The 22,331-nt window shown below is 56.9% G+C and overlaps 5 protein-coding genes across 5 annotated transcripts; all 5 read right to left on the bottom strand.

Annotated features, from left to right (window-relative positions):
• Window positions 1–737: 737 nt before the first annotated feature.
• On the bottom strand, window positions 738–2,787 carry SPBR_04780 (pre-mRNA splicing factor; the record flags this gene model as incomplete). The annotated part of the gene is made up of 5 exons (XM_040763057.1): window positions 738–1,139; window positions 1,221–1,317; window positions 1,383–1,453; window positions 2,183–2,331; window positions 2,463–2,787. The coding sequence occupies 5 exons, from the start codon at window positions 2,785–2,787 to the stop codon at window positions 738–740; spliced, it is 1,044 nt and encodes a 347-aa protein (XP_040615258.1).
• Window positions 2,788–4,655: 1,868 nt separating this feature from the next.
• SPBR_04549 (uncharacterized protein) lies at window positions 4,656–9,361 on the bottom strand (the record flags this gene model as incomplete). Its single annotated transcript, XM_040762826.1, has 2 exons — window positions 4,656–4,716; window positions 4,803–9,361. The coding sequence occupies 2 exons, from the start codon at window positions 9,359–9,361 to the stop codon at window positions 4,656–4,658; spliced, it is 4,620 nt and encodes a 1,539-aa protein (XP_040615257.1).
• An 824-nt stretch (window positions 9,362–10,185) lies between these two features.
• Window positions 10,186–12,110, bottom strand: SPBR_04816 (hydroxymethylglutaryl-CoA synthase; the record flags this gene model as incomplete). Its single annotated transcript, XM_040763093.1, has 4 exons — window positions 10,186–10,323; window positions 10,395–11,479; window positions 11,578–11,680; window positions 12,051–12,110. 4 exons carry the CDS (start codon window positions 12,108–12,110, stop codon window positions 10,186–10,188), a joined length of 1,386 nt encoding a protein of 461 aa, XP_040615256.1.
• A 3,095-nt stretch (window positions 12,111–15,205) lies between these two features.
• On the bottom strand, window positions 15,206–17,337 carry SPBR_04757 (pentachlorophenol 4-monooxygenase; the record flags this gene model as incomplete). Its single annotated transcript, XM_040763034.1, has 2 exons — window positions 15,206–15,495; window positions 15,582–17,337. The coding sequence occupies 2 exons, from the start codon at window positions 17,335–17,337 to the stop codon at window positions 15,206–15,208; spliced, it is 2,046 nt and encodes a 681-aa protein (XP_040615255.1).
• Window positions 17,338–20,494: 3,157 nt separating this feature from the next.
• Window positions 20,495–21,370, bottom strand: SPBR_05224 (uncharacterized protein; the record flags this gene model as incomplete). Its single annotated transcript, XM_040763501.1, has 1 exon — window positions 20,495–21,370. One exon carries the CDS (start codon window positions 21,368–21,370, stop codon window positions 20,495–20,497), a length of 876 nt encoding a protein of 291 aa, XP_040615254.1.
• Window positions 21,371–22,331: the final 961 nt, after the last annotated feature.

Raw genomic sequence — 22,331 nt, 5'->3', positions numbered from 1 at the left:
AAGAATGAAAAAAGGAAGCGAAGCAGAACCTAACAAACGGTTGTGTCGTTATATTCTCTGTCGTTGAACACGGCTGTCAGCCTTCCGCTGGCGCGTGTAAGTCGTAATGCGACGTTTGGCGTCAGCAGGAGTGAGATTTTTAAAAAAGGAAACAAAAAAAAAAATTCAACGTAGCCGCGTGGAGCTCAGTTAAATGCAGGTCACCCGGCCCCCACAAACGACCTGAGATGACAAGGGAAAGCACACATGTCGAAACGAAGAAATGAAAACAAACATAAAGCAATAATAAAAGACATAAATAAAACCTGATTTGATATCTTTTCATTATATTTCCAATAAAATCTTTTCCCAAAACCCAAAGTCAACATAAATAACAGCGTCAACGGGATCTATCGGCATGTGGCCGCTTTTGCCCGGTCGCCGTTTCGGGAAAGTCGAGGTCTTCGATGGTTCTCCGCCATTTGTGTAGACGACGGAAAGACGTCAAACGAAAGGGTCGAACCAGGGTCAAACCCACAGCACGTGGATGTTTCTATTACCATCATGAGGTCAAAATTCTGGCTCATTTAGGTATAGACGCTCAGACTGACACACTTGCGTGCGCTCGTACAATCGTACACACTCGTACACTAAAACACAAGCACACGAACGCATACGTCACCAGGCATCGTGCACGCCATACTCAATCCGCTCGTAAAGGAGACACCATCAGAACATGTAGGAAATCTCGCGCATGTTTACCAGTAACGGCGGTCATAATCGCGTGGAGGGTACCCATTATCACGCGGATAACCGGCATCGCGGGGCGGAAAGTCCCGGGGCGGCGGCGGGCGATCGTAAGGGCCACGGTTGGCATACGGGTCCGGCGGCGGGTAGTCGCGGCGGTAGGGGTCGTCGTAGCGGCGCTGTGGGGGCGGGTAGTCCTCCATTGGAGGGCGGCGGGACGGTGACGCGTAGCGCATGCGGTCGTCATAGTAGTCGCGACGGGGACTACGGTCGCGGTAGTTGTCGCGGTAGCCCGGGCCATCTCGGCGCGGGCTGTATCCGCCGCGAGGCGGCGGCGGACCACGTCGATCATAGTCATCACGAGGCGGTGGGTACGGCCGCCGTGGTGAGCGAGACCGACCACGGTCGCGATACTGGAAATCAGTGTGCGACTGTTTGCTGTGAGCGATACGACTTGGCAATTGCGAATCCTGGGTACTCCGCAAACAACTTACAATTGCTGTGCAGGTGACAACTTTGTCCCTAAACTCCGTGTTGTTTAGTTTCTCAATAGCCGTAGCGAGATCCTGGGCCGTTTCGAATTCGACGGAGCTGTCCTGTCAGTATGGAACACTGCGTGATATGTGATCTGAGAAAAATAAATGCGGGATTCTTACCCGTCACCAGACCGGCTGGTCTCCGAGTAAACCACGTCCAGTCCCGATCGGCGAGCAAAGTCTTTGAGATCCTGTAGGCCAGAGAGTCCGTAAGTTCGTGGTCCAGGAAACGTTGCGTGCTATGATGGTGTTGGGTCATTGGTGCTGGGTGTTTGTGCTTTGTGCCTCCTTCTGCCGTTGGGCCTAAGGTATGAGTCTTCCAGGTTCTTCACCTTCCTAGGACAAGCAAGGAGAAGAGCTTGACCATCCAGTTATAACCAAACCAATAAGAGAGCGTGCGTGTGGGAAGATGATGCAAAAAACGCGAGAGGGTGAACGCTAGAAATAGATACAGAGAGAGCCGAAAAACCATCCAAGGGGCTCCGTAGCCAGAAGCACCAGATCGTGAGTCTGCCAGTATGTCGTACCAGTCCGCTCCTGGAAGGTGCCGGGTGAGGGACTTGGGACGGAGAGAGGAAAGAAGAGGAGAACGTGATATGGCGGCCACCAAGGATGAGAAATAGGTGAAAAACAAGCCATCGAAAAAGAGAGAAGAGAAAGCCGGCAAGGCCAGGAGGAAGGACGACACACGAGAGTTGCGGCGAGACGAGCTGTTGGCGAGAGGCCCGCGGTGTTTCTGGCTGGCCCACAAGACGTTTCCAAGAATTGCTGTCCAAAGGAGGAGAACGGAGGGGCGTCTCCAGACGCAAAAGAACAACAACCATCCAGAGAAAGGGCTATATTAAATAAGGAGGGGGGCATGCAAGACGTGACGACACACGAGGGAAAGCAGAGGAAGAGGGTGCGGGAGATATACGGACCTGCCAGCTGGTGTCGTTGGGAAGGCCGGTGACACCCATCCGGTGAGCGGTGCGCCGTGGCCGGGGTGGTGGGCGTTCTTGAGATGTGTTTCCATTGCCGCCACCGCTGCCGCCGTCGCGGGTATTGCGAGCGCCACGCGCAAACTGGACTGTGAGGCGTTCACCCATGAATGTCGATCCGTCTTCGGGAAAAGGCGCAAGCGTGAATGTTAGTAAAGGGGAAACCAACAAGCGCATGGTGTCAACAAAGAACCAACTGGCTGGGCCGAGAACTACATACGAAAAGCTGGCACGACGTCGCGGGCATCCATGGCGTCCTTGTATTCGATGAAACCAAAGCCGTTCATCAGCTTGATCTCCAGGATATCACCGGTGCCATGTTTGTTGAAGTGGTTCTCGATGTCGGTTTTGGTGACTGTGGCCGTGAGGTTAGCGGTCGTGAAGGCGTGGCGGTCAAGCCTGGCAGGGCTGAATTGTGAGCTAGCATAGCTTGTTCGCAGCATACCAGTTCGTGGAAGGTTGCCCAGGTAGAGGCGGGTATTGGACACTTCGGTTGATCCAGAAGGCGTCGGGGCCGTGGATATGGGGCCCGTTGCCGTTGACATAGCGGACCAAGCTTCGGAGGAAGGTCTTTATTGAAGATTTCCAGATGGTGTAACTTTCGACGCAAAGGTCGGCGTACCCTAGATGAAGGAGACTTCGTCGGACAATCGGTCGGGAGGGTCTGGTCGAGGTAACTCGCAATGGTACTTTGGTGTAAACGGGACGAAGGAGACAAAGGATCGCTATAGAGAAGCAGTTCGGATGAAGGTCGAGAAATGCAAGTTGTTGAAAGCTCGGTCACAGTTGGCGAAATGAGAAACCGGAAAATGATCCGCTCGCTTGGGCAGACACTGGGAAAGGAGCTCGAAACAAGACGCAAGGTGAAGGCTCGCTCGGTGAGGAAAAGCTCGCAAAGCCCACTGAAGAAAAAGCACGGACGGGAAAGCGTGACGTCTTGAAGGGCGCAACAAGGATGAAAAATGAAGAAGGGGAGCAAAATGGGGGAGAGACGCAGAGACGGCAGCGGTGTGTTTATTATGGAAGAGCTCCTTGTAGAGCCGAACGGCTAGCTTGCAGGGGTTGGGTCAGATGGGGCGACCGCGTGTGTGGAGAGGTGATTGAAACGGGCAGAAAGTGGACCCTGTGTGAGTAAAAGGCTGTGATTGACAATGATGGAGGACGAGATGGACGCGCGCGCGAAAGAAAAAAGGTCGACGAAGTGGGATAAAGATGCAAAAAGATACAAAAACATGAGGTATTTTGAGATGAAAAGAAGAGAGATGCGCGGATAAGGAACAGAGGAGAAGGAGGGGAGGCAGTGGCCAAACAATATCAGGCATCGGACGGGCGTGGAGGGCAGGAGCAAACGGCCAACGAGGAGAGCCTGTAAGCCGGACGGAAGGTGCCCAGTGTGGAAAGGACGATCCGCAAATGAGTGAGGTGATTGGGGAAATCGCAACTGCGCAGAGTGAGGAAGGAGCATGGGGGTCTCTGGTCAGGCGGGCAGGCGCGCTCCACGGCTCTTTCCTGGTGTCGCATGTTCCAAGGAGACGCCGTTTATTTCCCTAAAACAACGTCGCAATGCTCCTTCGTTTGGATGCTGCCGTATCGAAGTTGGTTTTGATCATCGTGCTGTGATTGATTTATCATATGTTTTTGTTTATTTTTTGCAACGAGTCTCCATACGTGTCCGGCTACAAGGGTAGGATCATAGCCTGCAGTAGCATTGCATGTGGGAAAGACTTCAGTGCAGCGCAGTGCAGCAACACGAGGCAAGAGCGCACGATCTCGGGGAACAGGCAGCGTCGGTGGATGAGAAAGGCAAGAGCGGGCGTGGGCGTGGGCGCTCACAGCGGGTGTTCGCGAGCGTGACAAGTCAAAAGAGAAAGAACGAGGGGCTGGTTGGGTTTGGGCGAGAAGAAAAAAAGCGGGGCACGTGTGGCCTGCAGCCTGACTGCCGCCCAAGGCACCGGCGATGGAGACAAGAGGTGCGACAAGCCGTAAATGAATGGCCTGACCGAAGTCTTGGCTGGTCGGGCTAGCCTGATACAGAGCTCAACATGAGAGAGATCAGATGGGTGCTGTACTCCATAATTGGACAAGCGACTGTGAGTGTGCAATTTCCAGCGGCTCTTGGGACAAGATGAGAGATGAGATGTGATGACCTTCGTATCTGTCACTCATATCTGCTCTTCTTCGCTGACTATGGCTGCAGACGAGACGTAAATAGGATTAAGTGAATTGATTGAACATGCCAGGGACAACGGCTGTCCAGGTAGTAATGCGTGACGGGTACGGTGGTATACAACAGACAATAAGATAAACGGACAAAAAGGCCAGCAAAGTCAAAAAGTAAAACAAGAGCGCCGTGGCTATGCAACACCGTCGATCCCCTGTCCCCAAGCAGCACGTGCCTCCTCGCCTCCTCGCCTCACGCCTCGCCAAACAACACATCCACGGCCTCGTCGAGAATCGTAAACGCAAGATGGGCACTATCATCGGTTAGCAGGGGGGAAAGGAGGGGGTAAAATACCATAGATAGGGCAGTCATCGCCCAGGCACGAAGGGGAGAACCTACTTTAGTCGGCTGTTGTTGAACGTGGCAAAGATGCGCCGGCTCGCGGCCTGCGCGTTGAGCCGGCCGACAACGCTGCCCGCGAGGTCCGGCACGAGCGTGGCCAGCATCAGGCCGGTCTCGTTGCGCGTGCGCGCCTTCTGGGCGGGCGTGCGCGGCGGCTTCTTGATGCCGTCGGCCGGGAAGAGCGCGTCCTGGACCAGCCCCAGGTACTTGAGCAGGGCCTCCTCTTCCTGCAGGTGGGTGCGCACGTTCTCGCGCAGCTTGCGCTCAATGGTGCCGCCGAGCAGCTGGTGCAAGACGACGACGACAGCGCGGCCGCGGAGCCAGTTGTTGCCGCGGTTGAGCTCGAAAATCTCCAAGAAGATGTCGCAGATGGGCTTGACAAAGGGCGCCGCGGTCTCGTCGGGCAGCGTGGACGTGGCGGCGGCCAGCTCGGCAGCAGCCTCGGCCGAGGCCGCGACGGCGGCACCGGACGCCGACGCATTCTGGGCAGCCGCCGCATTGTGGGCTGCGGCGCCACCGCCCAGCTGGCTCGCGGCGGCCGCAATCAAGTTCTGGCCGGCCGTCGACAGCTGGTCCAGCACGGGGATGCTGCCGAGAATGTCCTCCATGCCGTCGGCGACGGAATCGTAGAGCCGCGAGATAACGTCGCGGCGGTCGGCGTCGAGGTTGCCCACGGACGCGGGCATATTGGTGCCACCACTAGCACTGGCACCCCCGTTGACATGCGTCGAGATCACGCGCTGCGACAAGAACGCGCGCAGCTCGCGGCTGCGACAGACGTCCGGCATCAGCAAGAGGGCGCGCAGGTAGCGCTCGAGGGCGGCGCGCCGTTTCTGCAAAAAGTCGCCCTGCAGCTTGTTGAGCACAACGCGCCGGCGCGGGAAGTCGAGGGCGCGCACCGAGGGATAGCGGCCGCGCAGCCGCTGGTGCAGCTCCCAGAACGCGCTGTAGCGGCGGACGACGGTCCAGGACACGGTGGCCGTGCCCGACGTTGCCATGTCAGCGTCGCGCCGCACCTCGATGACGTACTGTGCGTACTCTTTGCCCGTGTCCTCTTCGCGGCCCGACTGCACGCTCGTCAGGCGCACGTTGGCGCGGCCGTACAGACTGTTGTCCGTCTCTTGGAGGGCGTACTGCTGGCGCTGCAGCTCCTTGCGCCGGATCTCCCGCTGCAGGCTGGCCTTGGACTTGCGTAGAATGCGCAGCTCGGCGGTGTTGTTGGTGAGCTCGGCTTTTTTGAGGAGGGAGTTGACGACGGCGTCCTGGGCGCCCAAGCGGTCAATGTCGTCCGAGAGCGCGGCAATGGCCTCGACCAAGCCCAGATCGCCCGGTGCCGCCTCGTGCACGCCGCCTTCGTCGCTGTCGCCGGCGCCGGCATCTTTGGAAAAGTCTCTATCCTTGGCGGACGGGCCTTCCAGCAAGCCACTCCCCGCCAAGTCGGACCCGCCATCACCCTCGTCGTCCGACATGTACTTGGCCTGGTCGTCCCCAAACAGGTCGTCGTCCTCAAACACGCCAATGCGCGAGGCGGCACTGACCAGGCCCAGGGACGCAAGACTGGGCTTGCCGCTGTTGTCGCCGTGGAGCAGCAAGGCGTGCGCGTGAGGGTTCGGGTGCACGTGGCCAGCGCCGGGACCGGAACCGGGACCTTGGGACAGCTGCGGCGTACTACCGCGCCTCGGCTCACCTCCCACCTTTTTGGTGCTTGATGTGCTGCCGCCGTCGACATCAATCCCCGAAAAGATGCTTCCCTTGTCGGGAGTGCTGCTCCTTTCGGCCTCGCCGTCATCGTCACCAAAGAGCGACGCCCGCAGGTCTTCGGCGGTCGTCGGGCGCTTGTCCTCCATGATGGTCGTCAGCGCCTGCTCCACGGCCTGCACGACCTCGGTGTCGGGCACGTTGGGGTCGCCGCCGCCGAGGCTCTGCACAGAGTCGGCCATGGGATCCGGCGCGGGCGGGGGGGCTGCCAAGTTGCCGGTGCTGTTTGCTAAGCCACTGTTGCTGTTGCGGCCCGCACTGCCGCGTGGTGTCGTGAAGAAATCGTCGTCGTCGCCAAAGAGCGGGGTCGACGAGTTGTTGCTGTTGATTGCGCTGTTGCTGACGCCGTCGAGGGAATGTCGAGGGAAGAGCGGGTCGTCCTGGGCCATCAGACTGCTGTTGGCAGCGGGAGTGGTCAATGTCGTGCCCGTTGTGCGTAGATCCGTTGCCGAGCCTGCCCGCCGCGTCGGTGCCATCCCGTTGCCGCTACCTGCGCCAACTCCAGTACCTGCTGTCCCGTTGCCCGTCGTCGCTTGTGCACCCCGCAAGAGTCGGCTGGCCGGGTTTGGTGGTAGGGGCTTGTTTGGCGTGGCTGTACCTGACGAGTGTGCTTGTGGAATTGGGACGGCAGTCAATGGTGAAACGGACCGTTGCATCTGCTGCTGCTGCTGCTGCTGTTGACGCTGTTGCGCCGCGTCTTCCGTGGCGAGACATTTGTAGAACAGATCCGACTTCTTGAAGCCCTGAAAATGTTTGTCCTTCATCTCATTGAGCACAGCCATCTGGGCGCGTAGAATTGCACGGCGTGCCCGGTAGTACTGCTCGGGCGTAGCGGCGGGGCCGGCCTCCAGAAACACGCGCACCGTGCGGCGCGACGCATCCGAAATATGCAGTGCAGGCTGGGCGAGGTAGGCCTGGTCGATTTGGGCGATGTCCAAACGGTCCGCTTCGGTCCAGGGCGCGAGGCTGGCCGGTGTGTCGTCGACCGAGGTATCGAGCTCGTCGTCGTCATCCTCCTCCTCGTCTACTTCTTCAAGGGGATTGCGCAGGCCGTCGACGACGAGCCAGAACTGGACGAGGGGCATGAGCCGCTGCCGGTCCATATACTCCATGAAGTACGACAGAGCCGAGGCGTCGCGCAGCAGATCGGCCAGGCTGGCGGTCTCGAGACGGGAAACGGTGGGTGCCATGGGCCCTGCAAAAGAAAGTGGATGGCTGCCAGGACCGCCAGCGCCGGCACCGGCACCGGCACCGCCAACACCGCCGCCACTACCTAGTCCTGCCGGTGTGCCCGGGCCACCTGACGAGTCGTTGCCGACCAGAGCATGGCTATTGGCGCCGCCCGTAGCATGGATCGTGCCGTGCTTGCTGTCACCTCCAGCGGCCAGGTACTGCACTTTTTGGTCGAGCAGCCGCTTGCTCATCTCGAGCCGTCTCAAATACACCGTCATCTCGGGGTTGCTGTTGTGGCTGCCCGTGCCAGCGTGCAGGTCCTGGATCTGCTGCTGGGAGTCGCGCTTGAGCTGGCTGGCCACCTCGCTGCGGAATCGCCGTGCGTCGGACAGGATGTTGGTTTTGCGGATCGCCCGCACAAAGCGTTCGAACCGACGCTCGCTGTCGCCCGGTACCAGGCGAGGGAATGCGGCAGGCGGTGCTGCACGGCCACCCGATGCGCCTGCTCCACCGGCCAGGGCTGCCGCCGCCGCCGACAGCGGTGACGACGAGCGGCCGCCGCTGCCTCCGCTTTTCAACACAGCTCCGGACGAGGATGCGTGTTGGTCCAGCGCCGCCCGCAGCCGCCGCACCGTCGATCGGTCTTGCAGCATCGTCCGGCCGTAGTTCTCCATCAGCTGGTTGTACGTGTCTGGGTCCGCGAGCAATTGCAGCAGAGGGTACAGCACGGCGCACGCCACAATCTCGCGCACGAGCGCCGCGACGGGGCGGCTGGCCAGGAAGGGCGCGGGCAGCAGTTTGGGCAGCAAGCGGTCGCCGACCAGTTTTCGCAAGTAGTCCTGCTGCACGAGGCGCGTGCTGGCCTCGGAATAGGACAGCTGGGCGGCCGGGTGCAGTCCGTCCTTTGTTTCGTTCCTCCCTTCAGTCGCGCCCGCGGCAGCCCTGGTCTCCCGGTACTTGGCCGCAATCGCCAGGTCCAGCTCGTCCGACTCGGTCACGGACCGGTTCAGCTTCCGGCCGCGCACTGCCCGCTCGGCCTCGTTGAAATCGTGGAAGTGCGCCGTTAGCAGCGGCACGAGCCGGCTCGTCAGGACCTCAACGACGTCGTCGACTCCTAGAAGACGGTCCCGGAGGTGGCCCAGAGCGACGCGTACCGTGGCATCGACGTTGTTGGGAAACGTGGGGTTCTGGAGGGGCCCCGGTGCGCTGATGTGGGCGTACCATGAGCGGACGTTGTCGCGCAAGATGCCGGCCAGGATGGAGTCGAGGGCGGCCGAGACGCGTGGCATGGCCGGGTACAGAGGAACGGGGTGGTAGACGAGGCTGGCACGCAGGGCGGCGCGTTCCTGGGTCCAGTGGGCAGGCGAAACGAAGGCGGCGGTCGGGGTTCGTCGCGGAGAGGTCAATGTCGTGATGGTGGCCCTCGCCGTGGTTGTGGCCTCGGGGGCATAGATGGGGATGCGCACGGCGACAACAAATGCCAGAAGGCCGGCACAGCTCAGGAGAGCACCGGCCACGACGCCATGGCCGGCGAAGCGGATCGCCGGGAACCAGTGCGTGGCATAGCCCCAGGCAACGAAGCCGGCCACGCCGGCCAGCACGACGTCGCGCGCCCGCAGGGCCATCGTGGCCGCGGGCAATAAAGGGAGAGTGTGTGTCGGAGTCTGCTCGCAAAGGTGCTTCGTAGGTTGTCGTTCGCTGTGTCGTCGTTCATCTTTGGCCGACGGTGACGTCGATGTCGTTAATTGGGGGACTTTGAGTTGACGTCGACAGTGCCCCTGGCTTGGGACCGAGCTCAGGGTCGCGCTTTACTACAAAAGCGTTAATTAGTGGAGTCAGCCCCCAAATGCAGGTTCGCTGGCTGTAATTGGCAGCCACCAGCAAGGTCACCTGAACACCACAGAGCAGGCAGGCGAGGCCCGACTAGCCCCCACCTAGCGACATTTCGTAGTTGTGGCAGTCAAGTGTCAAGCTGAGTAGGTTTGGCGATATACGCAGTTCGTCGTACGGAATAATGACACTTCCCTCGCAGTCACTCACCACAACGGTTCTCGCGAATTCACATGTATTGAAAGCTTTTGCGACCGTTTTGTTTTGTTTCTTTATATTAAACCCTCCGAGACGTGCTCATAAATTGGGTATGTACATTCCAAGGCAACTTCGGCCTGTTAAACATTAAAAAAGAGCTTCTATGTGCCCCATGGCATGAAAAACAAATAGCAATGACGAAAACAGTTGCGTGCAAGTGTTCTCTTTCGGATGAGAAAACGGCTGGAGGCGACGCAAAATGGACAAACAAGAACATGAACAAGTAACCACTGCAAAACGCCGTGTCCATTGTATGTTGATGCTCCGATGTGCGTGAAGTGGCCACGTCGTCAATTAAACGAGGGCAAAAGTCATGACAGGAAAGTCTTCTAGAAACGAGAAGCGCCACGCATTTCTCGATTTATGCCTTGATCGAGTAGGTGCGCTGGAACATGTCGTTGATGTTCTCCAGATAGTAGACGCCGCTGGCAATGTCAGCGACCTGGCCTTCGGGTGTATAGTTCTTCTGGAGGTGGGCCTTCTTGCGCAGATCGCAGAGCTGGTGGTGTTAGCGGAACGTCCGATGAGAGGTAGAGAGAGAGAGATATAGAAAGAGAAGGGCAAACTTACAGCATCGTAGGTGGCAGGGGGGACGGCCTTGCGGGCGGCGAGGCGGGCCGGGATGTCGAGCGTCTTGAAGATCTCCTCGGTGCTGCCGTTGATGCGGAACGAGCAGAAGCTGGCAGCCAAACCGGAGCCGTAGCTGAAAAGGCCAATGCGCTTGCCCTGCAGAGCAGACGACTCGTTGTGGCTCAGGATGCCAGCCAGACCACCCCAGACACTGGCGCAGTACATGTTGCCGACATTGGTGGCGACCTGGAGGCCGCTGTTGACGCGCTCCTGGAAGCGCTTCTTGGTGAGGCCCATGAAGGTCTTCTCGACGACCTTGTCGGTCAGCGACTTCTCGTACGGCATGTCGCGCAGGTCAGCGGGCACCTCGGCAAACTGTGCATTGTCGGGGTTGGCCAGGTAGTCGTTGTACAGCAGACGGGCGTACGACTTGGCGACCAGCTTGCAGGTGGGCGCGTGGAAAGCAACGTAGTCGAAGCGGTCGAGGGGCGCCTTGGACGCATCGGTGGCCTCGCCGTTGCTGTGGCCGTTGGTACCGTTGGCGCGGGCCAGGACGGTCTGCTCGCGGGCGTTGTAGGCACGGTACGAGGCGTCCAGGGCGCGAGTGTAGCAGGTGAGGGAGTAGTGGCCATCAACGTAGGGGTACTCGCTGGTCAGGTCGGGCTTGTAGAAGTCGTAGACGTGCGACATGTAGGTGCCGCGCAGACCGGGCTCGATCACGACGGGCGCGTTGGGGCCAATGAGCATGGCGACGGCACCCGCACCACCCGAGGGGCGGGCGTTGCCCTTGGCGTAGAGGGCAATGTCACCAGCAACGACAATAGCGTCACGGCCGTCCCAGCCGCTGGACTCGACCCAGTTGATGGCGTTGAAAACGGCGTTGGTGCCGCCGTAGCAGGCGTTGACGGTGTCGACACCCTCAATGTTGGTGTTGTCGCCGAACAGCTGCATGAGCACGGACTTGACAGACTTGGACTTGTCGAGCATGGTCTCCGTGCCGACCTCGAGGCGGCCAATGTTGTTGGTGTCGATCTTGTACTTCTCGATCAGGTTCTTGGTAACCGTCAGAGCGAAGGAGTAGATGTCTAAAGGGGTACGATGTCAGCAGAGGGCATTTTGAGCTTGAGCACCTAGGACATATCGCCCTCGCGCCCTTCAAACCCTCTCGGAATGGATAATTTACCCTCGCGGTCGTCGCAGAAGCTCATGTTGGTCTGGCCGAGGCCAATGGTGTACTTGCCGGTGCTGACACCGTCAAACTTCTCGAGCTCGGCCTGCTCGACATACTGGAGAGTTGAGACTGGTCAGTAACATGAGGATACGAGAGCGCGCGTACTTGCGACAGAAACGAAAGCAATTGTGCGAAGCTAGACCATGTGGTACGGCGAATATGCAGGGTTTCGTTGGTGGCCAGTGGGTGGGGTAGATTGGGAAAAGAGCTGCGAAAAAGGGGGAAGAGGAGACTGGATTGGGCGGATGCGTCGCGCCAAAAAAAAAAAAAATCACAGCACGAGACACATGAGACGAGGAGCAACACCCAAGACAAGTCGGTAAACAAGAGACAAATAAGAATGGCAACATGGTGCACAAACACAGAGACGCAGGAGCAGCACGCAGGACAAAGTGGACGAGTAATTGGGGCACGGGGACACCAACCTGGCTAGGGAAGTAAATCTCAATGGCCTTGATGCCGATGTTCTCCGGGCGGGACGACATGATTGCGAGTGGCAGGGAGTTTGTGTATGCGTGGCAGGTAAATTGAGGCGGAAACCAGGGTCGAGGGGATTGAGAGATTCGAAGTGGTCAAAGATCGAGAGGTAAGAGAGGAAGAAGAGGTCGAAGTCGAGGTGCAGCGTGGGCGAGAAATTAGGATTGAAACGAGAGAAAAAGAACGACAACGGAATCCGCAAAGGGGGAACTAGGCAGTTAGCACGAGTGTCTTCAGATGCTAGGAATCGGTGGCCCAGCTCCTATTGTCGGTGGCGGCCAGCGGGCAATCAATTGAAAGGTTACATCCAAAGAGGGAAAATCGACCAGTCCTAAATGAGAGCGAGCAGCCAAAAAGCGTGCAAGGCCAGGCCCCCAACACATGTTCACCGCCGTTTTCTCTCGCCCCAGGGCACAACCCCACGCATCTTGAGGGCAGCTAAGAGCAACGAGGAGCAGCAAGGCCAGAAGAGGGCCGAAGCCTCGAGGGCAAGAGACAAAAAGGGGTACGAGGGTCCAGGCCCACTGTGTGATGGAGACATGGTGCGCAACCGGCCAATGCATTGCTCGCAGCGATGTGTAGTGCGCCGGTAGTGCTGGGTAGTGCTACCATGGATTGGATTACTCCAGACGGGGAAGTACATCATGTCTTGTACTTGGGCGGCCGAAAAGATAGTGGGTAAACGAGACGCGGACGCACCTTTGTTTTAGTTTAGTGGACGGCAACGACAGCTGTACGAAATGGACAGTGAGGAAGGCTGAGGGGAGAAGAGGTGTTGAAGGACGAGAAGATTTTGAAAGTTGGTGATCATCCAAAGAAGGGGACGTCGATGGTAGTGAAGAGGTAGAGGGAGTATTTATAAGAAGAAGAAAAAAAGAAAGAAAAACGAAAAAAGGGTGAGAGTGCAAATGATGGCCTCCGTACGAATGTATATTAGTGTAAAGTAAGAGGGTATGGACAAAGAGGCGCGAGAAACAATGGCAAGCAAAATGGTTGCCAGGGGCCAGTTTTGATAAAGTAGAAAGAAAAGAGAGGTTGGAGATGAAGTCCGTGGGGATGTGGTCTGTGATTGCAGTCTTAGGTTAGGACTTGAATGCAAAAAGGGAAGGCAATACGAATTAGAGAGCAGCTTGAGCGACAGACAGGGAAAGAAGGCGGGCGGCAGCTGTCTGGTTTTTGTTGGGCGGTTGACTGATCCTGCCGTTTATGCGATTTCGGCAGAGACAGAACTACAGAATACGGTAGACGAAAGAAGAAAGTACACACACCAACAGCATCCATCACGAACACGGAAGGTGCAGGTTGTTGCCCAGACGAGAGTCGCGCTTTCCCGCAACGTCGGGTGGCCGATCACGAAAGAGCGTACCACGATGGAGCGACCCCAGTCCAGCCGAAGAATTTCAGGCAGAAACATTTTAAAAGTCAATTTTGACTCTTTTCTGGCCCCTTGGCCCGGTCTCGTCAAGAAACGTCGTCATCTTGGAAAGGATGTTTGTTCTAACCCCGTCCAGCGGATCACGGAAGACTAAGAGCTGTGGGTTTTGCTGGCTGGGGATCATGGGTCAGTGCTGTTTTTTGGTGGTCACTCTTGGTCATATCCCTGCCCTGCATCGCTCCTTCCCCTGGTGGCACATCTCACAGCTTCTTTTAGGAAAGAGGCGGCCGGGAATTGTGCAGATGAGACCATTCTCGGGGGCTCTAAACAATTAGTACCGAGCCACTTCATTTTTGCTTTAATTAAAGAAGAAAAAATCGATGACGAAAAATCAGTAGGACAAGGAAGGCAAGAACGATGATGTCTGTGCCCCTTTTTGGGCCCGCAAAAAAGTTCGAGGCAAGAAGGACGGAAGGCTACCAAAATTTGTTAGGCATTTGGCGGAAAGAGCGTCCCATTTTGTTGAGCCGGACGTCAAAGTGCCAACAAAAAAAAAAGTCAATTCCACACTCACTGTCTGCGTCGATCAACGACGTCCTACCGACGGTTTTCCACATATTACGGCAGCCTGCTCCCGGGTTTGTTCCATTCTGGAAGAAGAGGCCGAGGAAAGAAAACGACAAATTTAAAATTACAGTTTTCTGATCGACCGTTCGACTCTCCCCACAGGGCCACAGGCAGCCTTGTTTCTCTATGCGGCTATTGGCCAATGGCTCTTTTTTTCTTGTTAATTCCGTGCCTCATTGAATCCTTGTTCCTGACTGGCGCTGCAAGGCACGGCATCGGACATAGAGAAGAGGCTGTGTTGATCTTGGTCTTTCATCTTGTTTCGCCATATTCTGTCCTGCCCCCAACCCCCCAAACGACAACGGGGTAATCTCTCGCCCGAGATGCGTCGTCATCCGAGATTTTAACAAAATCAGAAACTCAGCTGGCCATGGCTGGCATGGCGCCGGGCACTGGGCATCGCTGCAAGCGGCAGCATTAGCGAATCGCAGAGCGCATCGGCATTCGGGCAATGGCGGTTTGGGGTGCCTGCATTGCTATTGTACCACCGCTCCCTTGCTCTTTAACTTGCGACGGAGTGGCAACCATCACGATTCAGAGTAAGATGGAAACGCCAAGACGGCCTTTGTCCTTTGATTACGGAGTGGAGAGTAACGTGATGTCACCTTCTCTTTCATGTTTGTATTGTTTTGTTTTGAATCGCGGCTTTGCAAATTCGATTTGAAATCAGGTAAGTAAAATATGTCTGCCTGGAGGGTGGTCGTATTGGTTCTGATGAAGTCAAGGGAGGACATCTACCAAGGTAAGATGCTATACAAATAGAGACGATAAAAGTGGCTGACGGCCAATAATTCATTATTTGTTGTTGTCCGGCGGAACCTTCCGTGGCCGGGCGTAGCCTTCTTGGTCGGCAAAACGGCATCTAACAAGTCGGGCGGAGGTCGATGGCGTGGCCAACCAGGCATCAACACAGCCCGTTTTACAGAATACTAGTGTGAGACCATAGAAGAGATATGTCAACATTACTTCGTAAATCAGCTAACAAAAATGAAGGGAGATAATAGGCTGCAAGACGTGAGGTCGTGGGCTGACAAAAAAAGAAAGAAAAGACGAGAAATAAGCAAGAGAAATGCACCCTTTCCATTCCAATCTCCCACGTCCTCAACTTGGCAACTGCATGAACCGGTCGTAGTACGAGTCGAGCCACCGCGCTGCCTCCACGCCTGACTCGTCGATACTCGAGTCCCACCGGCCAATGGACCCGACATAGCCATCTGGCCGCACGTTGACAATCGACACTTCGCCGGGGCCGAGGCTGCCGAGCCACTTGTTGGTGCAGAGCGCGCCGCGTGTGTCGAGCTCGGGCACGTCGTCCAGGTAAAAGGTCCAGCGGCTGTCCTGCAGCAGCGGCGGCAGGTCGGCAATCTCGATCTCGCTCTTGGGCATGGTGGCTGCAGACACTGTGTTAGTCGATCCAAACGGAGACAACATGCAAAAAGAAGGAAAGAATGGTTGGGGCGGGGTCCCTGCGACGCACTGATTAAAGCAAAGGTAAACAGGTGGCTAATGGCCGTGTAGCGCTCCGGCCGCAGGTAAATGTCCTCGGGCGCCGAGAAGCGTGGCTGCAGGCCGTACGAGATCTTGGCGGCCGCGGACAGCCGGTTGACCAGCGAATCGGCCGACGCAATCGCCTCACAGAAGGTGTCGAGGAAGACGCGCGACTGGTGCACGTCCCACATCAGCAGGTAGATGCGGAACTGGCCGAGCATGGGGATGTCGAGCTGGATGTCGACGGGGTTCGAGTCCAGGTACCGCCGGACCTTGGCGGGCGGCAGCAGGCACCCCGGCTTGGCGTCGCCCATCATCCACGTCGCCGCATGCTCCAGGTCGACCATGTTGAGCGCGTTCTCCGAGTACTCGGCGCCGATGCCCGAGATGAAGCGCACGTTCGTCTTGAAGTTCTCGGCCAGCGCCACGGCGTCGCCCCCGGCGATCTGGTTCGCGTGCTCGTAGTCAAAGTTGACGAGGTCCAGCGCAATCTTGCGGCGCTCTTGCTCGTACGTCTCGAGCAGGACCGGCTTGGCCAAGCCGCGCACGGCAAAGTTGAGCTTCCACGCGAGGTTCCAGCCGTCGTGCATGGACGTGTTCATGCCCTGCGCCGATTTCGGCGAGTGCGTGTGACTGGCGTCGCCGGCCAAGAAGGCGCGGTTGTGGTTGTCGCAGAACCGGCTGGCCACGCGCTGGCCAATCTGGTAGCGGCCGAACCACTCAATGTACTTCCACCGCACGGTAAAGGGCGCCATGATCTCGCGCGCCCGCTGCATGACAAACTCCTGCCCCATCTCGCGCCGGTCGCCCTTGCCCGTGGCGGCGGCGCCCAGGCCGCCTCCTGTGCTGCCGCCGCCGCCGCTCTTGAGCTCAATGTACAGCCGCGTCATGTTGCGCTCGCGCGGGATGATCAGAATCGAGCCCAGGTCTTGCTGGTACACCAGCGTCTTGGACCAGATGTCGGGGAAGTCCGTGTCCAGCTCGCCGTCCAGCACACCCCATACCGCCGGCTGGGACATGCCCACGGGCTTCGCCTCGGGTATGCTCTGGCGCACCTTGGAGTGTGCGCCGTCGCAGCCCACCAGGTACTGTGTGAGGAGCGTGCGCCGGTCGAGCGTCACGTTGGCGCGGCAGTTGATCTGCAAGGGTCCCGTCCCCGTCTTGGAGTCGCACACGCTGTACGACTCAAACGCCGTATTGCGCTGCACGTCGAGCCCGCGCTTCTTCATGTCCTCCAAAAACAGGCTCTCGACCATGCCCTGGTGCACCAAGAGAATGTACGGGTCCAGCACGTCAATGACGGGCGGGTAGTGCACCTCGCGGCCGAGGCGGTGCAGCGGCTCGTCGGGCGTGCCGCGCCAAAACGAAATGTCGTAGACGCGGACACCGCGCTGCAGCAGCGGACCGGCCAGGCGCATTTGGCGGAAGGTCTCGATGGTCTTGGGCTGCAGGCCGTCGGCGCGGCCTACGGGTGTTGGGTCGGCCCGGTCGTCAATGACCTGCACCTTGACGCCAAATCGGGCCAGATTGGCCGCCGTCATCATGCCGGCGGGGCCAGCACCGACCACGCACACTTGACACACGAGCGGCGCCTCAGGCATGCTGCGCAGCATGGTCAGCGGGTCCACGCAGCTCTCCACCGTCATGGACGCCGCCACACTTGTGGCGCCTCCATCCATGGCAACATCGCCTGCGCTGCGGTTGTCGTCGTCGCCACTCGTTGTTTCGAGGACTGCTGGCGCCATGGCTGGCGTGGAAGCTTGACTGCCAGCCAGCTTTATATCTGGATGGGGTCGACAGGGAGGTGGAGATCCGGTCGAAGTGATACCGTCAATCAGCAACTGTAACCTTCCGATAGGACAGTAGAATGGCTAAAATTCTTAAGAGAGCGGCTCTTTTCTGAGACGTTTATATTGACTTTGATGGCAGCCAAACAAGGGACGTCGAAGTGATGGAATCGAGGCCAGTGGAGGTGTGTAAGACTGTTGGCGGAAGTGGCGCTAAGCCGAGGAACAGCTCCCAAAGGCGGAATAGTCTGCAAATCGAGGAATAACTATTGAAAAAAATGTTGGGGGAAGTGTAAGCCGGGCGCAGAAGCCTTGGCCGACAATCTACGCATCGGGGTTGAGGACAACAGGACGAAGCGGGCGAGGAAAATTGCGGGTATCGATGCAAGAACCGAGGATGCAAATTAAGAAAAGCCGGCCGAAAGAAGGGGCAAGGCAAAGGCAAACGGGAAGGTGTAAGGATGTGAGAATAGGAAGGAGCGATGGGCCTCCGGCGTCTAAGCCCACGATCGGGAGGAGGGAAGACAAAAGAAAAAGAAGAGGGAGAAAAGCAAGAGCCGCCGCGACAAGTTTCTGTAAAATAATAACACAAGAGAAGGCAGGGGGCCGGACCGAGCACGGCGCAAGATGGCACCCTCCTTGACTCTGATTCGTCTTTTGACGTTGTGAAGGGACAGATTTGGAGAGAAGCCCAGCCTCGACGGTGTTATGGGCTCATACACATGCGACGCACGTCCAATGGGGGGGGGTCAGCTCGGCCTTTCGTCTCTGCTTGTCGTGTGTTTCCGTGGTATCTCGGGAAGGCTGTAAGAATTGTAGGCGTAGAAATGGAGTGTTCTTGGTAATGCACGTCTTTTAGTCGCAAGTGTCGCGCGTGAGCGGGTGACGGAATGGAGTGGAGAGTTCTTTCCGTGTGGATGTACAAAAACAAAAAGTACATAGAGCGACTGAAAAGGGACAGAGCGATTGAGAAAGGTGAGAAGACGTGCCGAAGATTACAAAAAGGAAAGAGCAAGCGAAGAAAAAGGACGCTGCCCGGAAGGATCGGGGCGTCGATGAGGACAGGATGAAAAGGATGCAAAGTGCAAGTAAAGGACGAACGTGTCAGAGCAAGAACGGTGTCGTCAGACACTGAGCGAGATCGCACGACGACGGCGTGTGGTGACTAAGGCCAGGGCTGGCAAGCGCGATGCAAGACGCAGAGAGCCTCTGGCAAGGAGCCTTTGCTAAGGGAGCCGGCAAGAATAAAGCCGATAATCTCGACGGATACACGCAAGCACAAAAGGTACTCTTGCTTTTGCGGACGAGACGCGCTTGGAGCATATGGTCGAGGAAAAGTACCCAAGCAAATTCGACAAGAAAATTCAGGGGACTCTCAATGCCCATGTTTCTGTTCCTTTATCACTTCACCATTATCTGACTATTGGTTTCTTGCTCTCTCCTCCCAGAGGGGCCTTTGTTGGCGCAAGGGTGGCGTGCGTGACGAGGCGTACGATGCGTCCGAGGCGTACGTTTATCATGTCGCCGAGTTCATTCGATTTCGACGAGATGTGGTCTGATTCTTTGAAGCTCTGGGCCGCGCTGTGCCTTTTGAGGCGTGTCATTGGTCGTGATGAAAGGTACCATGAACGCCTTTTTGTATGGTCTGGGTACTTGTGTCAAAGAAAGTGGAGGTGCCTGCAGGACGCTAAAACGTTCCTGCCTAGCGATGTGTGACCAAATATACCCCGATGTTTTCGCTGCAGCAAAGGCAGGTGCGACCTGCTCGCGCCTTCCATAGCGGGGTCGAACCGCGAGACATCAGACCATTTATTCCTGCCGTCGTGGCTGTCCCTGCCGTTTCTGTCTCGCGCCACCATTGCATCTTGGCCGATTTCTCACCTCTTATCGTGACGCATTCCGTCTTGGATGGGTGACTTCCTCAGTGGGCGATATCCACGGAGGAAGGAGCTGCGGGGACTCTGTTGTAGGTTTCCTTGCACTGCCCATGGCAAAGGGAGCAGGGAGCAGAGAGCACGTGAGTACCATAAATACCAAATGAAGAGCAGCCTCCTGCGACACATACAGAGGCGGATTGGGATTTTAAGCCTCAAAGGTCAACAACCATGGCCGGATCTAGAGTTCGATATGTTTAGTCTCGTTAATCCGGTTGAAGCCAAGCCGGTTTGGCTGCTGTGCATGGGCGATGCCAAAACGAGCAGCTTTCCCAAGCGCCACTGGAGTGGTAAAGAGCAGCAAAAGGCGGCATTGATCGAACGTCCGTACGCGGACAGTTATGTCCTATACGAGCACGGGGAACGACGAAGAATGAACTGCAGATAATACGAACGGCAAAGCCAACAGCCGACCGGCGTGCTGACAGTTTGTCCAACCATGTCTGTTGCCTTGTTAAGAGACTCGACGGTGAACTATGCGGTGAGCTCAACGGCGTGCTCTGTGCAGGCAGTGAGCGGGAAAGTTGTCGACCGTGATGGTGAAGCGCCTTATGATTTATTCTCCTTGTCACTGATAGAAGCGGCAGGCGGCGTAGGTGGACATGCTGTTCTGTGCGATTTGAATTCTGCATATTACATTTCATAGTGGAGTCATCGATCATCTCGTGCCGTTATATCGTCCAGTCGGGTAAAGCCGTCGAAGAAGGTGAACAAAATCAAGTTGGTTCGGTGATGAGGACTCTGTGATGTCAGAGCACTTTGCAGGCTGGTACGCCTCCCCTTTGTAAAAAAAGTGACTACCGTTTTGAAAGTGAAGAATAATAATACTTCATTAGTAATAGTTGCTGAATATTCGTATCTTTATGTTGACTTCACCTACACAATAAACGGGATTCCTTGTGCACATTTTTATTTCACTTTTCTTTTAAGAAACAGAGAAAATATATTAATTGTTTAAAAATATTCAATGAAAAAAAACGTGTTTACGTGTAATAAAACATGGTGAATAAAAGAAAATAGGTCAGGGCCAAGCCGCAGTCAGTAAGAGACATAACAAGTACAAAAGTCTGAAGACAAAAATCATATACAAAGGGAAGAGGCTGTGAAGATTACGCAAGGGTATCATGCGATCAAAATATCAACGCTCAACTTGATTACCACGAACACATTGCGTCCATCGCCTACCAACTCAGCAAAGCCATGCCGATGCAGAGGCACAGAGCGGCTGTCGATGGCGGTATGCGGCCCCGTACACCGTCGCTGCCCAGTCCGTCGGACGGGCTTGCCGTGGGCTTGGACGGGCCCAGACCGTCGCCGGTCGCGTCGGCACCGCCGCTCTGGACCTGGACCTGGGTGGCGTCGCCGGGGGCAAAGAGCACGCCGACCGTATCGGCACCGGCGGCGTCAATCTCGTCCGGGGACAGGAGCGGGTTGTCGAGCGATGCGCACGACGGGCGGACGCCGTTGAGCTCCGACACAGCGGACGACGGCGACGAGAAGTTGGCACCGATTTCGTTGGTGACGGAAATGGGCAGGTCAAAGATGGTGTAGTGCTCGACGCCATTGAGGCGGAAGTTTTGGCGGATGGAGATGTTGTAGACGCCGCGGGCGCTGTCGAGGGCAATGGGCTGGCCGTTGCCGACGAGGCAGTCGGGCCAGACCCAGTTGACGTGCTTGACGGTGCTGGTGGGTTCTTGGAGCATAATAGGGCCGAGGGAGGCACCGCCGCCCGTCTTGGTGCCGTTGCTGATGGTGAAGTTGTGCTTGGTGTCGTAGCTGTACAAGAAGATGGTGATGTTGTGGATACTGCTGGGGCTGGACGAGGCAAGATCGGCAGGTAGCGGGAGGCGGCCGTTTGCCGTGACATCGAGCGCGACCTGCAGAAAATTACCGCCGAGGGGTGTACCAGGCTGGGGCGCGTCGACAATGGCGAAGCCTGGCGTGAAGATCTGGCCGTCTGCGATGGTAAAGTTGACGGCATCGGCCGTGGTCAAGAGGAGCGAGACGACGAGCCCGGCGGCCAACCGGCCGAGGCTGGACAATCGGTGGTCAAGCATTGTGCCGTGTGTTGGTGTTGATTTGGTGATGGCGAGATGGTGACGTGGTGGAACGAGATCGACAATCAAAGCATGGTGAATTTATTTGTCGTGGGACGTGCAGATAGAAGACAGAAAGAAGTAAAGGAAACGGCTACTCTAATTGGGACACCCATCTTTAAAGCAGTCTACGACAAAGGGGGCATCAAGTACGACATACACAGAGCCTCCGGGTATGACGGTGACGGCTCGCCACTTCCCTGTCCTAGTAACCAAAGAAAAGAAAAAATAGGGAACAAGCATGACGACAGGGGGTTGCAAGACCAAACTGCAAGCAGAGTTGGAGGTGGGCCGACAGCAACCAGTCGCGATGACCACGGAAAACTTTAATTCTGTGATGCGGCTCGCTTGGGTCGTGGTGGGTCTACGGAAGGATGCAATTACCTGGACTGGGAAAGTGTACAACGGTTTTGGGAATCCACCGTCGTGTCGCTTCCAAGTTTTGTTGTTTATGCGCACGAGCGCGGAAGACGTTGGTCCGGGTTGCGTGCATGTGTGTTTGGGCCACAGAATGACGATTTGGGTTCGATGCAGGGACAGTTGCTACGATGCGAGAGAAACCGGGATCGTGGAATGGCGGTGATCACTTCGAGAGGACTAAGATGTTCCGTACGATCAGACCGACATGCTCGCACAACTCAAGGAGGCGGACGGATCACGGCGGGACATGACGTCGTGGCTTTCTCCAAGTCAAAGCCAACAAAAGGCACTGGACCAACGGGCCGCGACGCCGAGCCTTTGTCTAGAATAAAATTGCAGCCCACTGGGTGGAGAGAGAAACGTGGAGAGAACGTGGCATCGCGCAGAGCGAGATACTCCATTTTGCGTACTGCAATTTGCCAACGAAAGCAAAGAATTCTTTGACACTCCGAGTGAATGCGGCAATGGATTTCACGTTGATGATCTAATCGCAAAACAAAAG

The sequence above is a fragment of the Sporothrix brasiliensis genome (genome assembly GCF_000820605.1).
Source record: "Sporothrix brasiliensis 5110 chromosome Unknown Cont21, whole genome shotgun sequence".
Taxonomy (NCBI): domain Eukaryota; kingdom Fungi; phylum Ascomycota; class Sordariomycetes; order Ophiostomatales; family Ophiostomataceae; genus Sporothrix; species Sporothrix brasiliensis.
Note: the sequence above shows the minus strand (reverse complement) of the source record. Positions and strands in the feature narration are given on the sequence as shown.